Source organism: Daphnia pulicaria, chromosome 10 (assembly GCF_021234035.1).
Source record: "Daphnia pulicaria isolate SC F1-1A chromosome 10, SC_F0-13Bv2, whole genome shotgun sequence".
NCBI classification, from domain to species: Eukaryota; Metazoa; Arthropoda; class Branchiopoda; order Diplostraca; family Daphniidae; genus Daphnia; species Daphnia pulicaria.
Window position 1 is genome coordinate 2012020 of NC_060922.1, and position 18074 is coordinate 2030093.

The following is an 18074-nucleotide window of genomic DNA, read 5'->3' on the forward strand; positions in this document are numbered from 1 at the left end:
CAATTAAATTACATTTATTTTTATGCTATTATATTATGTACATTTATTTCACATATTTTAATCATTCTTCTTGCCTTCATTAAAGTTATTTTATTCAATATGATACATTCAATTTTCTTTACAAAGTTCAGTCAATCAATAGAGACTTTGCCTTGATTGGAACACAAACTGAAAAGGAAAGAAAAGAGACATGATTTGTGAACCTTCCAAGTCCCCGTTCGATCTCATTCTCATCTCACTAGTTTCACCGCGGATGAGTGACCACCGGGCTGGCGTTAAATCCTAGTTAGTTAGGGAAAGGGAAACAAATAAGGTGCCCAAAACTACACTTGTCTACAGCGTAGTCATACAATCCACTTATCACACAACAAGGAGAACAATATCTGACAGAACACCACCACACTCCAGGATAATAAGAATTCCAATTGTCGAAGCTACATAAACACCAACACCTACAAATTACTTCCAGGCGAAATAACCTCGTTCAGGCAGTGTTTGACGAACAATACCCGTTGTTGTTGCAGAATCAGTGTTCTTTAGTTGACGGGTTAACTTTTTCAAATAAATTTTTCCCGAATTTAAGCGAGCTATATTTCTAGTTAGGTAGTACGCACAATAGTTATTGGCCCGAGCTTTAGTTTCTTCACGGTCTTCGGTGTCGGTGAGTGATTGGCCCATAAGTGAAGAAAGATAAGGTCATCGTACTAGCAGCAGATTTATCGATCCCTTGTGTTAACCCTTAGCAGAAACCTCAAGTTCCAAGCCATCTTCATTCCTATGACAATGGGTTATAACAATTTAGGCGTTCCTACTATCTTGCGTTTAGGGGACGACTTCCCTCACCGGTTTCAACATCCAAGATCAATGCCCAAGTTTCCGTTAATAAAGCTTCTATCCTTAGTTACCCACCGCATCGGTTTTCATTAAGAATAAACATCAAAATCTTTAGAAAAATGGAAGTCAGTTCTTCCTCTCCCCAACTTCCTCTTGTTACTTTCCCAATCGCAAAGAAATGTTGATTATTTGTTGGAAATAAACACTCCCCATTTTTCTGTTTGTTTCTTCTTCAAATAAAAATGGTTAACTGCATGGACACAAAGACAATTAACGAAAATAGCCTACTGGATGCATCATCCGTATTACGTAACCATCACCAAGGAACATCTCAACAGCAACAGTTAAGTGAGCTACAGTTGAGTCCTCTCCAATGGGTAGATCCAAGCAGGCGAGTTATTCTTGGGGCCGTGATGGAAATCTTGAATGAAATCGGGTTAGATGCTTCACTTCGTGATACGGTCCAACTCAATTGACCGTTGAAATGAATTTCATACCCCTTGGTGTTTCTAAATCTGTCGAAAAGAATAAAATGCTCATTAGCTATGGTTTCAAGTGAAATTAAAGAAATTAAAATTTTTCCTATTACCTGGGCCACCAGGTCACGTGTAATGTAAGTGATGAAGGTTTGATGACGGAGAACTTGAGCGACAAGTTACATTAACAGTGTCTCTCGTCTGACGTCCGCACCGCAAGGGGATTGCTCGTGTACTGGTTTACATACGTCAGCTGCCGGCCTTGCATATCCACTTGAGAATGACGTCGGTTGGTAAGGAGATTTTGATTTAGTGGGTGTACCACTGCTTTCCTCCGTGATGACTCCACCAGAACCAAGCCAACAAGGGCATGCCATAATAATGCCGTCTTGGAGAGCGTATAAGTTCCGATGGCTGCTGGCGAACTAGTATTAGACGTTCCTCTGGCTCTACTTTGTTCAGATTCTTCTTCTTTCTCAACGTTGAAGACCATTTGAAAGTCATCTCTAGCAAAATTAGAGATAGGATTTGATCTTGCCTGGATTATAACGAACCATTAGCGTCTTTTATGACTAAAACTATGTAGTCTAATTGAATGGAACTTCACATTCTTCTGTCAGCTATATTGTGGGAGCCACCTGTCAATTCAACAGCCACAGTCAGTTTCCTCCAGGCTGCCAGTTTCTTGGATAAAGATTCGTTTTTACAATTAATCAGTATTTGCGCCGATGTCGGTCGTAACCCAAAAATTCCAAATCCTGATAAAACAAATAAAGAATGCCATTAATATATACATCTTCAACAAAATTATAAAAAAAAAAGCAGAAACTAAACGGATTACTATGTTTTGTCACTACTAATTACGACTATTAATTAATTATTCATTTCTATGGTAAAACATGTTGGAACTGTGGGCATCGGTGAGATGTAAGACTAATCTAACATTTAATCCTACTTCATATCTTTACTTGATTTGTACTTTGTACTTTCTTTTCTTTATGTTCTTCAGTTTCACTTAGTATGTATAAAAGGTCTTTACTGGCTTTACACACGGTGAGATCCTAGTAAAGAGCTAATAATGCTAAATACAGTTGGTTTTTTAATTTTAGAAAAAATCCTGCAGAAGATAAGTTTGAATTTGTCTGTCTGTGATGATGCACTCACATTTAACAACCCCACGAAATTTCAACACACGCTTTCTTTATTTCTCGTTATGTAGAAAATGGTGCTTTCTCAAAATAGTTCACAACACTTTTTCCACTAGAAGAATTTCCCCTGTCTTCTCTACTTCAACACCTACACAGTTAATCAAACATATATTCCAGAAACTTGGTGTGTAAAAAGACATGAGAAGATTAAAGCAATACCTGTTTCCACTTCTGGCTTCACACTTTTGAGTTCCACTGGTACCTCATGTTTCCCAACTAATAAAACAACAATTGTAGGTCTGGAACCTTAATAAAATCAAAGAAACTAATACTATTGGCAGCTTCATAATTAACCTTAATTAAAGTTGTGATAGACACTAGATTTTACGACGTAAGCCATTCTTACCCGACAGCCCTCCACAGCGTGGATGATTGCCCGCCAGGCCGCCAATGCCGCCATAGAAATTTCCCGTAGGGATTCTGTACAGGTTTTTTGGTATACGGGAGACACACGGAGGGTTAGTTCGAAATTTCACCAATAGATGGCGTTCTGAGTTCGAAATTTCACCAATAGATGGCGTTCTGAGTTCGAAATTTCACCAATAGATGGCGTTCTGAGCGCGTTAGAAATGTAAAACGGTTTGAACTGCGCGCGTAGAAACTGATATCTAGGCTCTAGCGACCATAAGTTAAAGTAAACTGGCATCATCTAGGCTCTAGCGGCCTAGCGGCTTGTTCTAACTGGTTTATAGATTTATCTGTAACTATAACTAATTATTTCTTATTTCATATTGCTAATGCTAATATAAATTTTGCTGTAACTTAAGCTAAAAAGAAAGTGCGCCGTGGGGTGGGGGGGGGCGAAGCCTCCACCACACCTAATTCGCACGGTCCCTCATGAATGACAGATAACTTTTGTATGTCTATATATTTCTATATGTATTAATTTAATTTTAATTAGTATACTATTTCAAGTAAAAAATCAGAATAACTTAAACAAAAAACGAAGCGTAAGAGGGGGTGGGGGTTGGTGTGAGGGGGGTTTGGTTTGTTCTAACTGTTTATAGATTTATCTGTAACTATAACTAATTATTTGTTATTTCATATTGCCCGCCACCCCCGCCCTCCTGATTCACCATACCGAATCAGATTCATGTAATTTATTTTGAATTTTATGTTTACTATACTTTTGCTTTTTTAAAGTTTTAATTGATATTTCCTACGGGAACCTCGCAAACCGGAACGGGATGCCAGCATTTTAGAAATTTTAGAAACTAGAAAGAAGCCGCCAATTAATCAGACAACAAGTTTTCATGAAAGCCGCGAGATGGGGCACCGACTCGACCATTTCGCCATCTAGGGAGGGGCATTGTCAGTAGTTAGTAAACCGTTAACGGTTTAACGGCACGTCATAACCTGCAATAATAACGTTAAAAAATTAAAAAGTTATTATTAAACAGTTTAAAACATTTCTTCGAATACTCCACCCTAGATGGTGAAGTCGTCGAGCTTACTGCTGGTTCATTTTCAACTCGTTTTAATGTGCGCATCACTGAGTTGTTCGTGAATTAAATCAAGGTTTTTGCGATTGGAATTGGCAAAACAACTTGCGTTACTATTACCGCTATTTAGCCTATTACCTAAGTTACATTTTCCGTAAAATGTGGCACGAACGGCTTGCCATAGCTGACGGGCTTGTTACCTGTGGTTTCGGATAAATGAATGCACTTTCTTTCATTTCCCCGATCGAGAAAGTAGGAGCAGGTCCAGTTTCAGTCATTTAGCCACACTGCGACATAATCAGTGCAAATTGAACAAGCCAGTCAGGAAAAAAACACTGAACTAGGAAATAGATCTTAATTCTATTTCGAGTTCGCCAGACAAAGGATTCAGAAAGAAAGTGACTCGGAAAAATGTTGTGTGTATTTATTCATTTTCAGCGGGGGCTCGCTTGTTTATGATGGGAATATATTATGGGATATAGAACAGACTTTTGGGTGTGTTAATACTGTCTGGGATAGGCTATGGAATTGTTCTGCATGTCACTATGTGCGTATATTTATATGTGCGAGCAACGGAGCAAGTCGTTCTACAACTCTCTCTAGTAATAACGTGATGCAAAGTGCGTAACTTTCAAAAATAAAAAAAAAACCCAAAAAGAACAAAAAAACCAGCGATTTGGTTTTTAAAAAAAAGTGAAAGAAGGAAGAGAAAGGGAATAACAAAAGGAAACAAAATCTTATGCTTGTTGTGCGATGCGTGTAGACTGTAGAGTGGTCGACTGTCAATAAATTGGAAGAGAAGAGACCGCGGGAGATTCGAAAACGCCGTTAAAAAAAAAAAGGTTAATATGGTACAGTTGACGAACACCGGACAAAACAGTACAACATCAGTTAGTATACAAAACGTATTTATAGGATTGGGATGAATGACTTTTTCACCGTGTTTGTCTAAAGTGCAGATTTTCGTCCGATTATACTTTTGGGGGGCCTATTATTCATTTGAAAGATCTGCAGGAATGTAACAAAAAGAAATCCATTATTCACCATTTCAAAAAGCGAAGAGAATTATTTAGAAAAAAATCGTGGGGAGAAACAATGAAAAAAAAACGACACTGTGATGAATGGGTGATTGATTCATGAAATTATATACCCTGCCAAATAACATAGGGATCTGCTGATTATGTGTCGATTAATATGGCTTAATGTGATGTATACACAAACAGTTTTTCGCCCCAACGCGCAGCGATCAGAGCCATTAACGATCATCATTGAGCCGAGGAAGAGGCCAGCGTGATGGGGTTCCTTGGCCGGACGACAAACGAGCGGATGTCGTCGCTATTATTACTGTCGGCACTATCGGTCGTTTCAGTTGGAAACACATTAACCGGTTTCAGTTTACCGGTGATAACGGTCGCAATGTGACGTCCATCCTGTTGGGGTGTTGGGGGGAACGTGTCAAAGTGATTGTTATTAGTGCTGGCGGACGTTTGGTAATTTATGGAAGATGAAGCTGCTGTGGGCGTGACCGACGACTCCCATTCGCGGTGCTGGGTCGGTTCAAACTCGAAAGGCGAACTGGAGGAAGGTCCGGTCGACGAAAGTAACAAGGAAGGCCGCATCGGAACGGACATTTTGACCAATTCCGACGGCCGGAAAGTGTCGCTTCTACTGTTGTGAAGTGGAATGATGATCGGGGAAGGTTGAGTCGGCCACGGTGTCTGAGGTCGAACAGTTTGCAGAGGCCGAGTGACCGGCTGCTGCTGGGATCTCTGATTGGTGTACGGCAGATGCTGATTGGTGGAAGGATGCGGCTCCAGCGGCAGCAAGATTGAGAGCGGAATTAACTTCTGCGGCTGCACTAATAGCGGCGTATTCCGCAACGCAGGAGATTTCTGCTGTAACGGATGGGTTGTTGTTGGAGCAGGTGAGCGCGCTGCTGGCGGCGCAGGTCGAGTCAGGACACTGGTCACCTGATAATCCGATCCGCCGGTCAGGACCACTTGGTATGCGGGAGTTGGGTACGCCGTTGGGTACGCTGTTGGGTACGCCGTTGGGTACGCCGTTGGGTACGCCGTCTGATAGGACGGAGAAGAGGCCGCACCCACAGCCGATGAAGTAGAGTAGTAATATTGTTGTTTCTTCAGTTGTTTCGGCTTGGTGCTGCCATAAGTATAACCGGCGGGAGTAGTGACCCAGGGCTTTTTCACGTAGACGGTCGTCTTGGTTGCCTGGTAAGGTGATGGTAATTTGGGCTGCTGTTTCGTTGTGGCGTAGGTCGTCGTTGGAGTAGGTTTCGGCCGAGCCGGATACGTCGTCTTTTGTTGAACCGGTCGGATAGGAGGACTGCTGTAGTGTACAGCGGTGCTCACCGGAAGCTGGATGGGTCGGCTAGTGGTGGAAATGTGAATGATTGAATTTGGATTACTAGTACTCGGGAAAGATTTCCAGTAGTGGCTGTTCTTCTCCTCCTGTTCCTGTTGTTCTTTCGATACGCTAAGTAAAGAGCTTGGAACAAATGGAGGTGTAGGACGTTCAGGTTGGCGTTCAAATTGACGTTCTGGTTGACGTTCTGGTTGACGTTCTGGTTGACGTTCGGGTTGACGTTCGGGTTGACGTTCGGGTTGACGTTCGGGTTGACGTTCGGGTTGACGTTCGGGTTGACGTTCGGGTTGACGTTCGGGTTGATATTCCGGTTGATATTCCGGTTGATATTCCGGTTGATATTCCGGTTGACGTTCGGGTTGTCGTTCGGGTTGTCGTTCAAATTGACGTTCGGGTTGTCGTTCAAATTGACGTTCAAATTGACGTTCGGGTTGACGACCGAATTGGCGTTCAGGTTGGCGTTCAGGTTGGCGTTCAGGTTGGCGTTCAGGTTGGCGTTCAGGTTGGCGCTCGGGTTGGCGCTCGGGTTGGCGCTCGGGTTGACGTTCTTGGTGGGTATTGGGTTCAATACGAATACTGGAACGGTCATTTGACGGACTTTTGCTGGAGGGGTTTGACCTGAAACCCTGGAACGGATGCGACTCCAGCTCTTGCTGATTTATTGGCTTGCGGTTATTATTCGGCTTGGTTCGCAGGTAACCCGAGCCTCGCGTTTTATTGAGAATGTGCAGTTGTGCACCCCAAGCGATATTGTTAAGGAAGTCAGGATCCTGGGCCAGCAGCAACCACTTATCCGGCAACAACGACGTTGATATGGGATACTCTTCTTTACTCTTCAAATTATCGCGGCCGTAATCGGATGAGGACTCATATCGGCTGGACGGCGACGTCACAGTGGGTGACCACGGGTCTCGGCTAACGTCAGTCCCCGAAGTGGACGCCAGTGTTTTGAAAGGCGACTCGTAGAACGGGACCGTGACGTCAGGAGCTCTCGGTCGATTACCGGGAACCCAATCCGTTCCGGCTCGAGTCGTCTTGAAGTTGGCCGTGTCAGATGGTTTCGACAGCGGAATATGTCGCGACGCCCATTCCTGGAACGTCGGTTCCGACACTTCGCGCTTGTCGAATCGAGCGAAAGATGGCGTCGGCGTCGGCTCCTGGAAATACGGCGAACTGCTACTGCGTTCGGCGGCGGCGGCGGCGACTTGCGGTCGGGTTGATCCTTCCAGTCGGCGATCTATATAAATTAGTGTCACAGCAATCATGAAATTAGGGCTTTTTCTTTTGTAACCAACACAAAAAAGGGGCCACAAATTAGGCTCCGACGGAGGAGGGCGGAGAACCGCTTATTATTTATTGTGATGGCGATGTCTTAAATACGAACCTTGAGGTTGTTGCTCGTGCCGTTGGATGACATCTTTGTTGAGCGGGTACAGTCCAACGGATTTGGAACAGTCGACATTGAACCACCAGTCGCAAACGCTGTTGTCCGGGGTAATGTTATTTGTGTCAACAACAAACAAGAAAAGAAGAAAAGAAAAAGAAAAGAGAGGGGAATGAATGAGATTTGGTGGAAATCAAATATTTAAGTCAATTCAATTATACGTACAAGAAGCGCTGATGGTAGAGCGTCCCGTTCGGACAGAGGAACGACGTTTTCTTGTTGTCACGACAAACGTGAAAAACCTGCAAATTTGGGCAAACGACATCATTGTTTAACATTCCATCGACGTCACGCCCCATTTTTTGAATAATAAGTGATTAGATTTAAGCTGCTGCTTTTTTCGTGGAATTTATTTTATGGATATTGTTTTTGAGAAATGCTGCGCCATTTCACCCCAAAAAGTGAACGGACGCAATGCCTTTCAGTCGTAGGAAAAGATGGGTAATATTGCACGTATATACCCGCCGCTGTGCTTATTGTTGTGTGCATAGGCCTGTATCCACGCATCGTAGACTCTGCGCTTACACATTAGATGAGATGAACGTGTCTGAGCGCCATTATTAACGAAGATTCATAGAGCTTTCCTACGTGACGTCGGCCAAATGACTTTCTAATGCACGAAGAGGAGCCAGTAGCTATACACAAACTATAGACGTCCTAATACAAACAGCTTATATCTCTCCCTTCCTTAATGAACGTTATAGAAACATCACGGCCCCCTCGTTATTATATGTGCGTTGTGGGCGTTTCTATCATCAGCAAGGCAGCACTGCAAGGCTTCGGCAGAAACATTTTGTTTCCCGGTAATATTTTCTTCAATGCCGTTGTTGCGCGCTCTGATCCGATTTGCGATATTATAACTCGCCCGAAAAAAAAAATTTGTTTGACAGAAACATGCATAAAATTACATTATACATTATGCATCGGTCGTTGCTGTACAACGGAGCAGCTGATCGAATGATTCCGGGGGTTTGAATATTTACGATAAAATGTGTAGAGATTCTGAAATGAAAAATAAAATTCGGTTATTCGGTTCCCTCTTTTTTTTTATTATTATTATTTGGTCTTCCGCGGAAGTTGAATAAAATAACAAGCCAAAAGGGTCGCACATCTCGATCGATAAAGCAGCGCCCTATAAAGCTCTTCTGAGTCTATGTGGGTGTATGTCCGGATGTGTGTAAAGAGGGGGGAGTAAAAAAAAAACGGAACCGACGGAAGAAAGATCACTGAAAAGATATACACAGACAGCACTCATCCCATCTTCTTTTTGTGATGCCCTTATATTCTAATAACACAACAGTCATCCCCTTTTCACCAGTGATATAGGTACAATAATACAAGGCTCAACTATATGTTTATATGTGTGTGTAGATGATAGTAATAATACAAGCATAGACCTATAGACTGTCGCCATTGAAAAAGTAGCTAGCTTCTTTGAAACGGGTTGGAAAAAAGGGAAATCCAAAATTGGATCGAAAGTAATAGGTCTACTCTATTGAAAAAGCTCAAGAGCTCTTTTCCCCTGTCTGGGATTTACATGGTATACATGTCAAAATGTATACACAACTTATTATTATTATACTAGTGGCTACTCTACTCTTGTATACAACATGGAGAGACACAAAAGCCGATGACGATACGAAAAGGGAAAAATAAAAATTGAATTTTGATTTTTTTTTTTTTATTTTCTTCATCATTTTCTTTGCTGGCTTGTTTCCCTCCTTTTTATCTCTATATACACGGCCGAACGTAGTCAACCGAAATGGAATTGAAATTGGATTATAGAGCCATCGCCAGAGCCCTGGTCATCATAGATATATACGTATTTCCCATGTCCAGTCGGAATTGACTTTGGCGCACATGATCTCCCAAGATTTCTTCAATTCCACATCGTTTTTTCTTCTTCTTCTTTTTCTTTTTCTATGGCTTTATGGACAGATAGATAAGAGTCCAGCGTATATAATTGGACGCAATGTTCAGCCAAAGCGAACCCAAATAAGAAGGTCGAAGCTTTGGCGGCGGATATCGATTGTCGTTGCGTCTTGTGTACATCAATAACGACCAATATAAGACCGACTCGAATCGAGAAAGGAAACTCGTGTTCAACATATTTGTTGCCCCCCATGTTGTTACGCAGTAAAGAACACATTATTATCTACAGGGAGCAGAACGTCTACATATTGCCCTTTTCTCGTTCTACACCATCGGGAGAAAGTCACCCGTGTTTGACATGGATTTCCCTTGAAAGAAAAGAGAGGCGCAGAGGAGAGAGATCAAAGAGGACAACAGCAACAAACGACAAGTCTATGTGTCTCTTTCCCTAGCTAGCTAGCTCAAACTTTTGTCTTTCGCATTGGAAAGTCACGCGGCGAACGGCCCCTGCCGATGTCCGAAGTGCAGCGGCGGCAGCCATAGTCCAACCCCAAAAGACCCCTGGAAAGTTTCATACGCTCGGTTGGGCATCAGCTATATAATATGCCCATGCATCGTTGGTCGGTGATGTGTCCCTTATTCGTTCAACGTCAAAAAAGAAAGAAAAAAATGTCCCTCGACGACGTTTGAACGAAACAAGAAATGGTAATAGAGGTCCGTCAGCCCTCACAAAAAGACTCTTGAGAAACTGTTGGTACTTATTCGTTTTTTGTTTGTATTTGATGCGTAAGAAGTTGATTGTTGGTGACGCATTCGACTTGAAAAAATATAAAACCTCGTCAAACTCAAGTCAAGTGTGTATATACGTAGTACACGTTGCAGCCTAACCTACAAACACACGAAATTGGATAGATTCAGCTTTTACCGGAAGAAAAGTTTCTCCTTTTTTGGTTTGATTATCGAATTGTAGACGAGAATTAATGAAATTTGACGGAATTGACGCCATCAACCTCCCGTCGTCACGCTGGACTTGTTTGAGAGCTATAACACACGAGCGCAACCAAAAGTTCTGCGACTTTTTTTAATCATTTCATGTTGGATATATCAAAGGTTTTCTATAAATAATCAATAGCTTTGCGTGTGCTGTGCGTGGATAAGAGTGTCGGTCGGAAAAAGAGAGAGAGAGAGGGTGGGGGTAGGATTGAAGGACTAATTACCTGGCAACCAGTTTCTGGATCGGCGAAGAATCCCGGGTAATCTTGTTGGTCGCATCGGAACCGAAGCGTGGCGGGAACGCGCGACGCTACCGGATAGTCAACGCCGGGAACACCGGGCACGATGTCGGGCAATCGGTTACCGGCGAATGTCGTCCTCGTTCCGGCCGCTTCGCTGGATCCGATTACAGCCATGGAAATCAGCAGCAGCCACATCATCATCATGTTCGACCATGTCCGTGAGCCGAAACCTCCATCGTACGATACTGGACGGGAAAAAAATAAATAAAATAAAAATTTCAAACGTATAATGAACCGCCAGCATGATGAATCGCTTTGATGTATAAATCAAGAAAATTCATTCACAAAAATTTGAGAGAAAGAATCTTATTTTTTCCAGGAAAAGAAAAAACCAAACAAGATGGAATATCAATTAGAGGTGTCGGTTGAGAGAGAGAGAGAGGACCCAGACGCCCGAGTTTTTTTCCCTGGAAAATGAACGAAGAGAGTATATAATCTCTAGTGGTGGTATAGAGTAGACCATCCGTTACGGTACTGTTACAACCGGGGCTGAGAGTAATGATCATTACTTCTATCTTGATGATAACGAAAAAAACAAAAACAAGGACGGCCTCTTCCATCATTCTGCCGTGTGTGGCACTATAAGAGCCCCAAGAGCAATGGGGCACAAGTTTGCAGGATGTTATTAGATGTTCCTTATTACTGTCTGCTTCTCCCTATGATTCGAGGGGGGAGGTGTAACGTAGAAAAAGATTGGGTTGTACGGAGAAGAAAAAAAAGTCGATGGATGAAAATGAAAAACATCCAACAGATGGTTCCATACTCACACATGAATCTTTGACTCTCTCTCTCCCTGTGTGGGTCTCTCGGTCGACGTGGTCTAAATTGCCGAGTACTAGTGACCCACAGAAGCAGTTGCACAACTAGCGACTTATGGTGATGCGTGTACTAAAACACACAGCAGCAGAGCTCGGCTAATGCTGCTGCCCAGACTCACAGCAGCAGGACCGTTACGCTCGGATGATCACTTGGCCAGCAACACACACACTAGTCCAACCCCAAGAAACTTTTTTTCTTCTTTTTTCCAGCCAGGGATGTATATAGTGTGTGTGTGTGTTTATTCGACCCACTTGGACGCGAACTGCTGTACAGCAGCAGAGCCGGTCCACAAGTGTGAGACCGTTCCCGCAGAATTCTCCTATCCTCCGTGTAACGAAGTAAACTACGCTCTCTCTCTATGTGTTTCTCGAGACCTAATAATAATTACGAGACGCAGTCCCACATTCGTTATTCTCCAGAGGTGCAGATGATTTAGTCGGGCCATCGCACAGTCACTGCACGGGGCGTTTATTTTTCTTTTTTTTCTTTTTCATGTGAATATTCGCTCGGTCGGGGAAAGAAATTGAAACAATTCACGCTCCGTGTTTTTCTTTTCGTATAAAGCTCGGAGATGTGCTGTATAACTGTTGTTTGTTTGTGTACGTACGCAACCTATGCCATTGCGTAAACATTCAATTAGCCCCTTTTCTGGAAATGTTTTCGAAAATTCCTGCGAACAAGATTCGATTAGCTCATGTGAAATCATTCAGAGACACGCAGTCGGGAGTGTCACCGCGCCCTTTCATTCCAATTTCCTCCCAAAATAACAACAAATAATTATTCTGGGGTTATAGCTCTCAAAAGTTTTTCTCTTGACAATCTGTGTGGGTTGTATATATAATCTCGATATGGTTCAGACTCTTTTACAGGCTTGCAAGAAATGTTAAAGTTCACCCACTAATTTTAAACTAAATTAAAAACTAAATAAATAAACTCCTAGTCCTCTATGTACTAAACCTTTACGTAGTTCTTAGTGTTTGGATGGCTTCCCCAACGAGAACTACCCAGTGACTTTTTTACATGTTGGACAAGAAATCCCTGAGATGCCTTAAATGATCTCTTCATCATTTACTTCTAATTCGGCCATGGTGGCCTGAGCCTGGCCTCTGACAAGATAGAAAGCTACGTCTGTGTCAGCCTCTACTAGCATTTTACACTACAAAATGATTCACACTCGGGTTTAAAAAATTAAGACAAACATACCTGCCAAAAATAGTAGAATGTCAGTTGTGAAGTGCACATACTATTTCCTTATAGGTTATTTCTATGATTTCTATTATTTACTCACAAAAAAAGCCGTTTCACGCACGACGTGTTTCATGTGTCGTTCGCCAAATAGTAGTCTGCAATCTGGGATGGCCCGGTTTTGCACTTGCCAGATTGCCAAAATGAGTCGAGTTTTTGATCGACTTCCATTAAAATACCAAATATCCAATCAAAATAATTGGATAAAATAAAACTAACTAAATAACAGTAAATAATTCGAATAAAACCGAATAATAGGATAAAATTTGATATTGGCAAAGTTAGATTTTGCAACGAACTCTCGGTGCGGTTTAGACCTTTCGACACACTCAAGAAATGTTAAAGCCCATTATTTTGGCTGAATGGTACATTCAGACATTCGCCGTTGAACACGCGAAAGAGGATAATAGCCCGGCATAAAAAGAAAAATGGGCGGAAAAGATATTCTTCGAAAGATTTGTGGGCAGCAGCAGCAGCAGCAGCATTATATAAGGGAAGAAAGAAAAAGATGCGGGACCATCTGTCGCTGAAGGGAAAGCGCCCATCCCGGACGATTCTTTTTTTTCTTTTCACAGTTGTTGTCTTGACGACACGTCTAACCTCATTATTCTCGTACCGAACACAGGTGTGAGCCGCCGCCGCTATACAGCACTCTATATATAGTACCAGCCAAAGATAAACCTCATGATGGACTGTAGACACACACACAGCGTGTACACATCGGGCGCACAACCAGAAAATGATGTTGATGATGAATGGAGCAGATGTATAAACTAGCGAATGAAATTTAAAAAAAAAAAAAAATATCAATCAAAAATTTCGGGCGCGTCACTCTGCGACTTTCACGCGGGACCTCCTTCTGCGGCCCTGATTTGTTTTCGAAATTAAGAATTCAGACGTTTTTCTATTCCACCCGCTAATATTCGCTTTCTCTTCGTGTCAGATAGATTTAATTAAAATCGCTATAGCACAGCAGCTCGAATGCAAATACATATACAAGTACGCTACTACCACGTAGACGTAACCGCGCGCTATGGCAACTTGTCTATATCGCGTTCAGCGAGTGTGTACACGACTGTAGCTGAAGGAAGTCAGAAGGAGAGGGGGGTTGTATATATGGTGAGGAGTGCGGGTGCGAGAACCTTTTGATTAAAAATTTACACACGAACGGAGTCGTGAGCTAAGAGTCAGACGGAACACGAGTGCGTGTTTGCTCCCCTGCTCGCTCCTTTGCTATAGATATGTGTAGGGTCTCGTTTTCTCTGCTGTAATAGACACACACACACTTTTTTTTTTACTCGAGGACTGTACATATAGGCTGTGTGTAAGTGTAGGAAGGATTTTGTCGGGTTTCAAGTATCCGGACATGATGAGGAGAGCATATCCGCTATGCGAGAGTTAACACACACAAGTAGTAAAATTAGACGCAGGCTAAGAAGAAAAAAAGGAAATAACAAATACAAGGCAATGTGAGAGAGAGAGAGAGAGAGGCGGAAAAATAAGTATGCCGAGAGATATAATAACGAGATGGCAGCCAGCAGGAGCACGAGCCAGTTAACAAACGAGAACCTCTTGTCGCCCATGTTCTCTCTGCTGCACTGTATCATCAAGTCCACGTCCTTTTCTTCTTCCGTCGTGTGTACATTCATTTGATGATGTCGAACCCCAGAGCTAAAAAGGCCCTATGCCATCAACTTAACTCTTATACTATGGATGGGGTGGTGGGGCTATAGCTAGATGGCAATCGAGATATTTTGGTTTGTATTGTGTGTGTCTAGCGTTTGATTCTCTATCTTGACAGCGGTGATTTGTATATATACGCACCCCCACCCAACCCGGTTGTCGATTGTCTCGTGTGCCCAGCAAGTCTGCTGTCTCTACTCTCTAGAGCCCCTTGCGCTCTATATAGTAACTTGTGCCTTATAAATATATTCAATCCAGCCGGAACGGTAAAGCGATGGAGAGAAAAAGGGGAAGAAGAAGAAGAACGACCGAGATAGTAGGCTTTAGACTGTACACACAGAAGCAGCAGTAGTGAACTGCGTCCAGCCACCCGGACGAGATTGATCGCTAGTGGAATAGGGTGGGGGGCTGGCTGGCTGGCTGGTGGTGTTGGATGTTCTCCTTTTTTCTTCGTTCTTTCCTTCCGCGCGCATCTTCTTTCCCTCCACTTCCTTATACATTTCCTGCTCTCTCCCCTCTTTTTTTCTTACGTTGTACATCTTTTCTTTTTTTTTCCCCGCACACGCATCGCACGCTATATAGCCACGTCTTATACATCTCTCAAAAGAAGATATACAGCAGTGGCCCCGGCCTCACGAAAAACCGATGGAGCTTGGGTGACTTTAGCTCTTGCTGCGCTTCTTCTGCCGCTGTCGGATTTAGCTTCTTTTTCCTGCTAGCTGCTGCTGCTCCAACGCAACATAAAATATATTATCTTAAAAGCCCCCCCCCCCCCCCACCCAAAAAAAAAACAACTTTTTCTTTTTTTTTTTCGCAATGAGCCATCCTTTTGTTTATACAACCCATGTACACTGTAGCATCTTCTCTTTTTTTTTGCGGGGGAGGGGGTTATATAACTGTATGTATTGGTATCATATTGATTGGTCAAATAATGTCGAGGGAAAGCTTGGCGTATGTAATGCGGAAGAGTGAGCCGCTGATGGAAGAACAAGTCATCAGGCTAGCATAACTTATTATACACACATATTTTTTAATTTTTTTTTTTTCGGCGGATCGTCACACAAGTTTAATGTACCGGGGAAAAAAAATGGAAACCAATAAAATTTAAGTTTGCAAACGAAGAAATTTTCTTTTAGAAAAGATGATGAGACGTTCATTTTTTGAGACAATCAGCAAACGAGACATTATTTTTAACGACTCAACTATTAGACGGGGGGTATGGGATATGGCCGTAGAGTAGCCTAGTACATATAATATAGGAGCTTGCCCCATTGTGAATGGTGTGTGTGTGTACGTGTTTTACGCCGTTTAAAGCCGCGTTCCGTTATGGACTCTTTTTTTTCTTTTTTTAATGGAGCTGAAGCGGAGCGCGCGCAATTTGAAATCAAATAAAAATAAAAAATAAATGAGCGTCTGTACGTCTCTCTTCTTTCCCTATCAACTCATCTGAAACCACCCAGCGAGAAAGGCGAATAAGTTGACTTTGCACTATATAGCTACTACGAGTACTATTTAGGCGTATCTATGGCGGTTGCTGGTGCGGCAAACTCCAATTGAACTAGTTTGGTGGGGGGGGGGGGGGGGGGTAACTTTTGCGCTGACGGTACCCGACTGACTGACTGTCACACAAATGGCCTCAAATGGGCGCTAGATTGAAAATGCATTATGCAAAACTTACGGGTGGAATCTTGCGGATGCTGACGGAAGAGTGCCATGGAATTGGCCGCTAGCTGGATGTAGGGAAACAGCTGGGAAGCCAAAATGAACTTGATTTGGCTGCCGTCACTTTGTCTGTATACGCGCCAAAGATTCCAGGCTGGTATGAAATTTTGCCTCCGGTTAATCCAGCGCCAAATCCCCCGGCACAGTGTATAGCAGGCACTAGATGAGTTAGATGTAGTTGTAGTTGAGATGAATGTCGCTTCCGAAAAAGGGATCGAGAGAGCTGCAGCACATGTATAGAGAGGGACGGATGAGAGAGTGGCGGACGACACAGTTCCTCGCCGCTCTTTTTATACTATCTGCCATACCCGTCGTCGTATAGAGCAGCAGCAGCAGCAGTCTAGTAGCTAGTAGAAGACTTGAGACCACTCCCACTCGGTGCTGGTACTGCCCCATTGTATTATAGGGCAGTAGTGTGTGTACATGTTCTTCTTCTTACTCCACAAAAATAACTTTTTTTTTTTCTTTTTCTTTTTTAACTTTTAGGCGCGTGAATGACTGCTGAACCGTAGCCGCCACCACCACCACGGTTGTTTTTTAAGATATTTTTCGTGAAAAATGTGCGCACATACACAGATGATTGGTGGATATAGTAAAGAGAGCGGACGAAAAAGTTGGAGCCGCTGATTGTGAAGCGCATACAGGCGACAAATCACTTCGATGCTGTTACTATACACGCGGACGCTCGGAAAAAGTTTGGCCGCGGCTGAGAAAATGTTGGACTGCTGGACGAATGGGATCAAACTAGTTTTTATTTTTCTTCTTTTTTTTTGGCTGTTTCTTAATAACGAAAATCTCTGCATGTGACGCTGGGTATCCAGGCAACTCCCGTTCCAATGTAATTCGGCTAAATGTCGTCTTATACATGTCTCAAGCGGCCATTCATAAGATGATTGTTATTTTATTTTCGTTCAATTTTTTGAGGTTTTTCCAGCGCGCATAGATTATTAGGTGGCGCACATAGCACACTGATGCCGGGTTATATTATTATTGCATCAATAAATTTAAAAAACCAAGAAAGTCCTCGTCCGGAGCAAAGTTGAGTTGATGGGATTTTTCTTTTTCCAAGGATTCTTTTCTGGCCTCCTTATTTCATATCTCTTAAGACCTTCTTATGCTTTATTGTATTGGCTATAGTTTGATGGTTAGAGGGGGGGAGGGGGTTTCTGTCAATATGACCGTGCGAACCTTGGAATCATCCGACAGATGAAACTGCTGGACGATTGCCCGAAAGTAACCGGGCCGTATATCCCAGGATTATAATAATACGAGAAAAGGCAAAATATAACCAAATCATCTTTCTTTCTCCCAGTTAAGTAAAATATATATAAACTTATTAAACTTCTATACGGTTGGCGTAACAAGGGCTCGGTTTAGAATAAGGCTTGATTGTGTGTGTACATATACAAAAGCCTAAAGGCCATTTCAGCCAACAAAAGTTGAGCTTTAGAGTGTAGATCCCTATACTATAGCAGGTTATAGTAGTTTTCTTCTTTCGGTTGGGCTCTGCTGCTGGCCGGTCTAGTAAACAACTAGTCAATAAAGTTTGATGAAGCGTCACGAATTCCTATATCTCCTTCCGGATTTTCTCTCCTCTCTCTCTCTTAAACATGGATAACAATATCCAGCTCTCTCTCTAGCTCGTCCTTGTT

The 18074-nt window shown here is 42.7% G+C and overlaps 1 protein-coding gene and 1 long non-coding RNA gene across 4 annotated transcripts; both read right to left on the minus strand.

Annotated features, from left to right (window-relative positions):
* Positions 1 to 560: 560 nt before the first annotated feature.
* On the minus strand, positions 561 to 2915 carry LOC124314315. 2 transcript variants are annotated; one of them, XR_006911115.1, is made up of 5 exons: positions 2865 to 2915; positions 2678 to 2764; positions 1918 to 2068; positions 1424 to 1848; positions 561 to 1349 (listed from the first exon to the last, which is right to left on the minus strand). It is a non-coding gene; the product is annotated as an uncharacterized LOC124314315 (long non-coding RNA). The 2 variants fall into 2 exon arrangements; XR_006911116.1 differs by having other exon boundaries at positions 2678 to 2734; positions 2865 to 2907.
* Positions 2916 to 4362: 1447 nt separating this feature from the next.
* On the minus strand, positions 4363 to 17383 carry LOC124313988 (pollen-specific leucine-rich repeat extensin-like protein 1). 2 transcript variants are annotated; one of them, XM_046778918.1, is made up of 5 exons: positions 16379 to 17383; positions 10876 to 11138; positions 7952 to 8028; positions 7727 to 7824; positions 4363 to 7579 (listed from the first exon to the last, which is right to left on the minus strand). In XM_046778918.1, exons 1-5 carry the CDS (start codon positions 16413 to 16415, stop codon positions 5226 to 5228), a joined length of 2829 nt encoding a protein of 942 aa, XP_046634874.1. In that variant the 5' UTR covers positions 16416 to 17383; the 3' UTR covers positions 4363 to 5225. The 2 variants fall into 2 exon arrangements, with proteins under 2 accessions (XP_046634874.1, XP_046634875.1); XM_046778919.1 differs by lacking the exon at positions 16379 to 17383 and adding an exon at positions 12976 to 13108.
* Between the last annotated feature and the right edge of the window lie 691 nt (positions 17384 to 18074).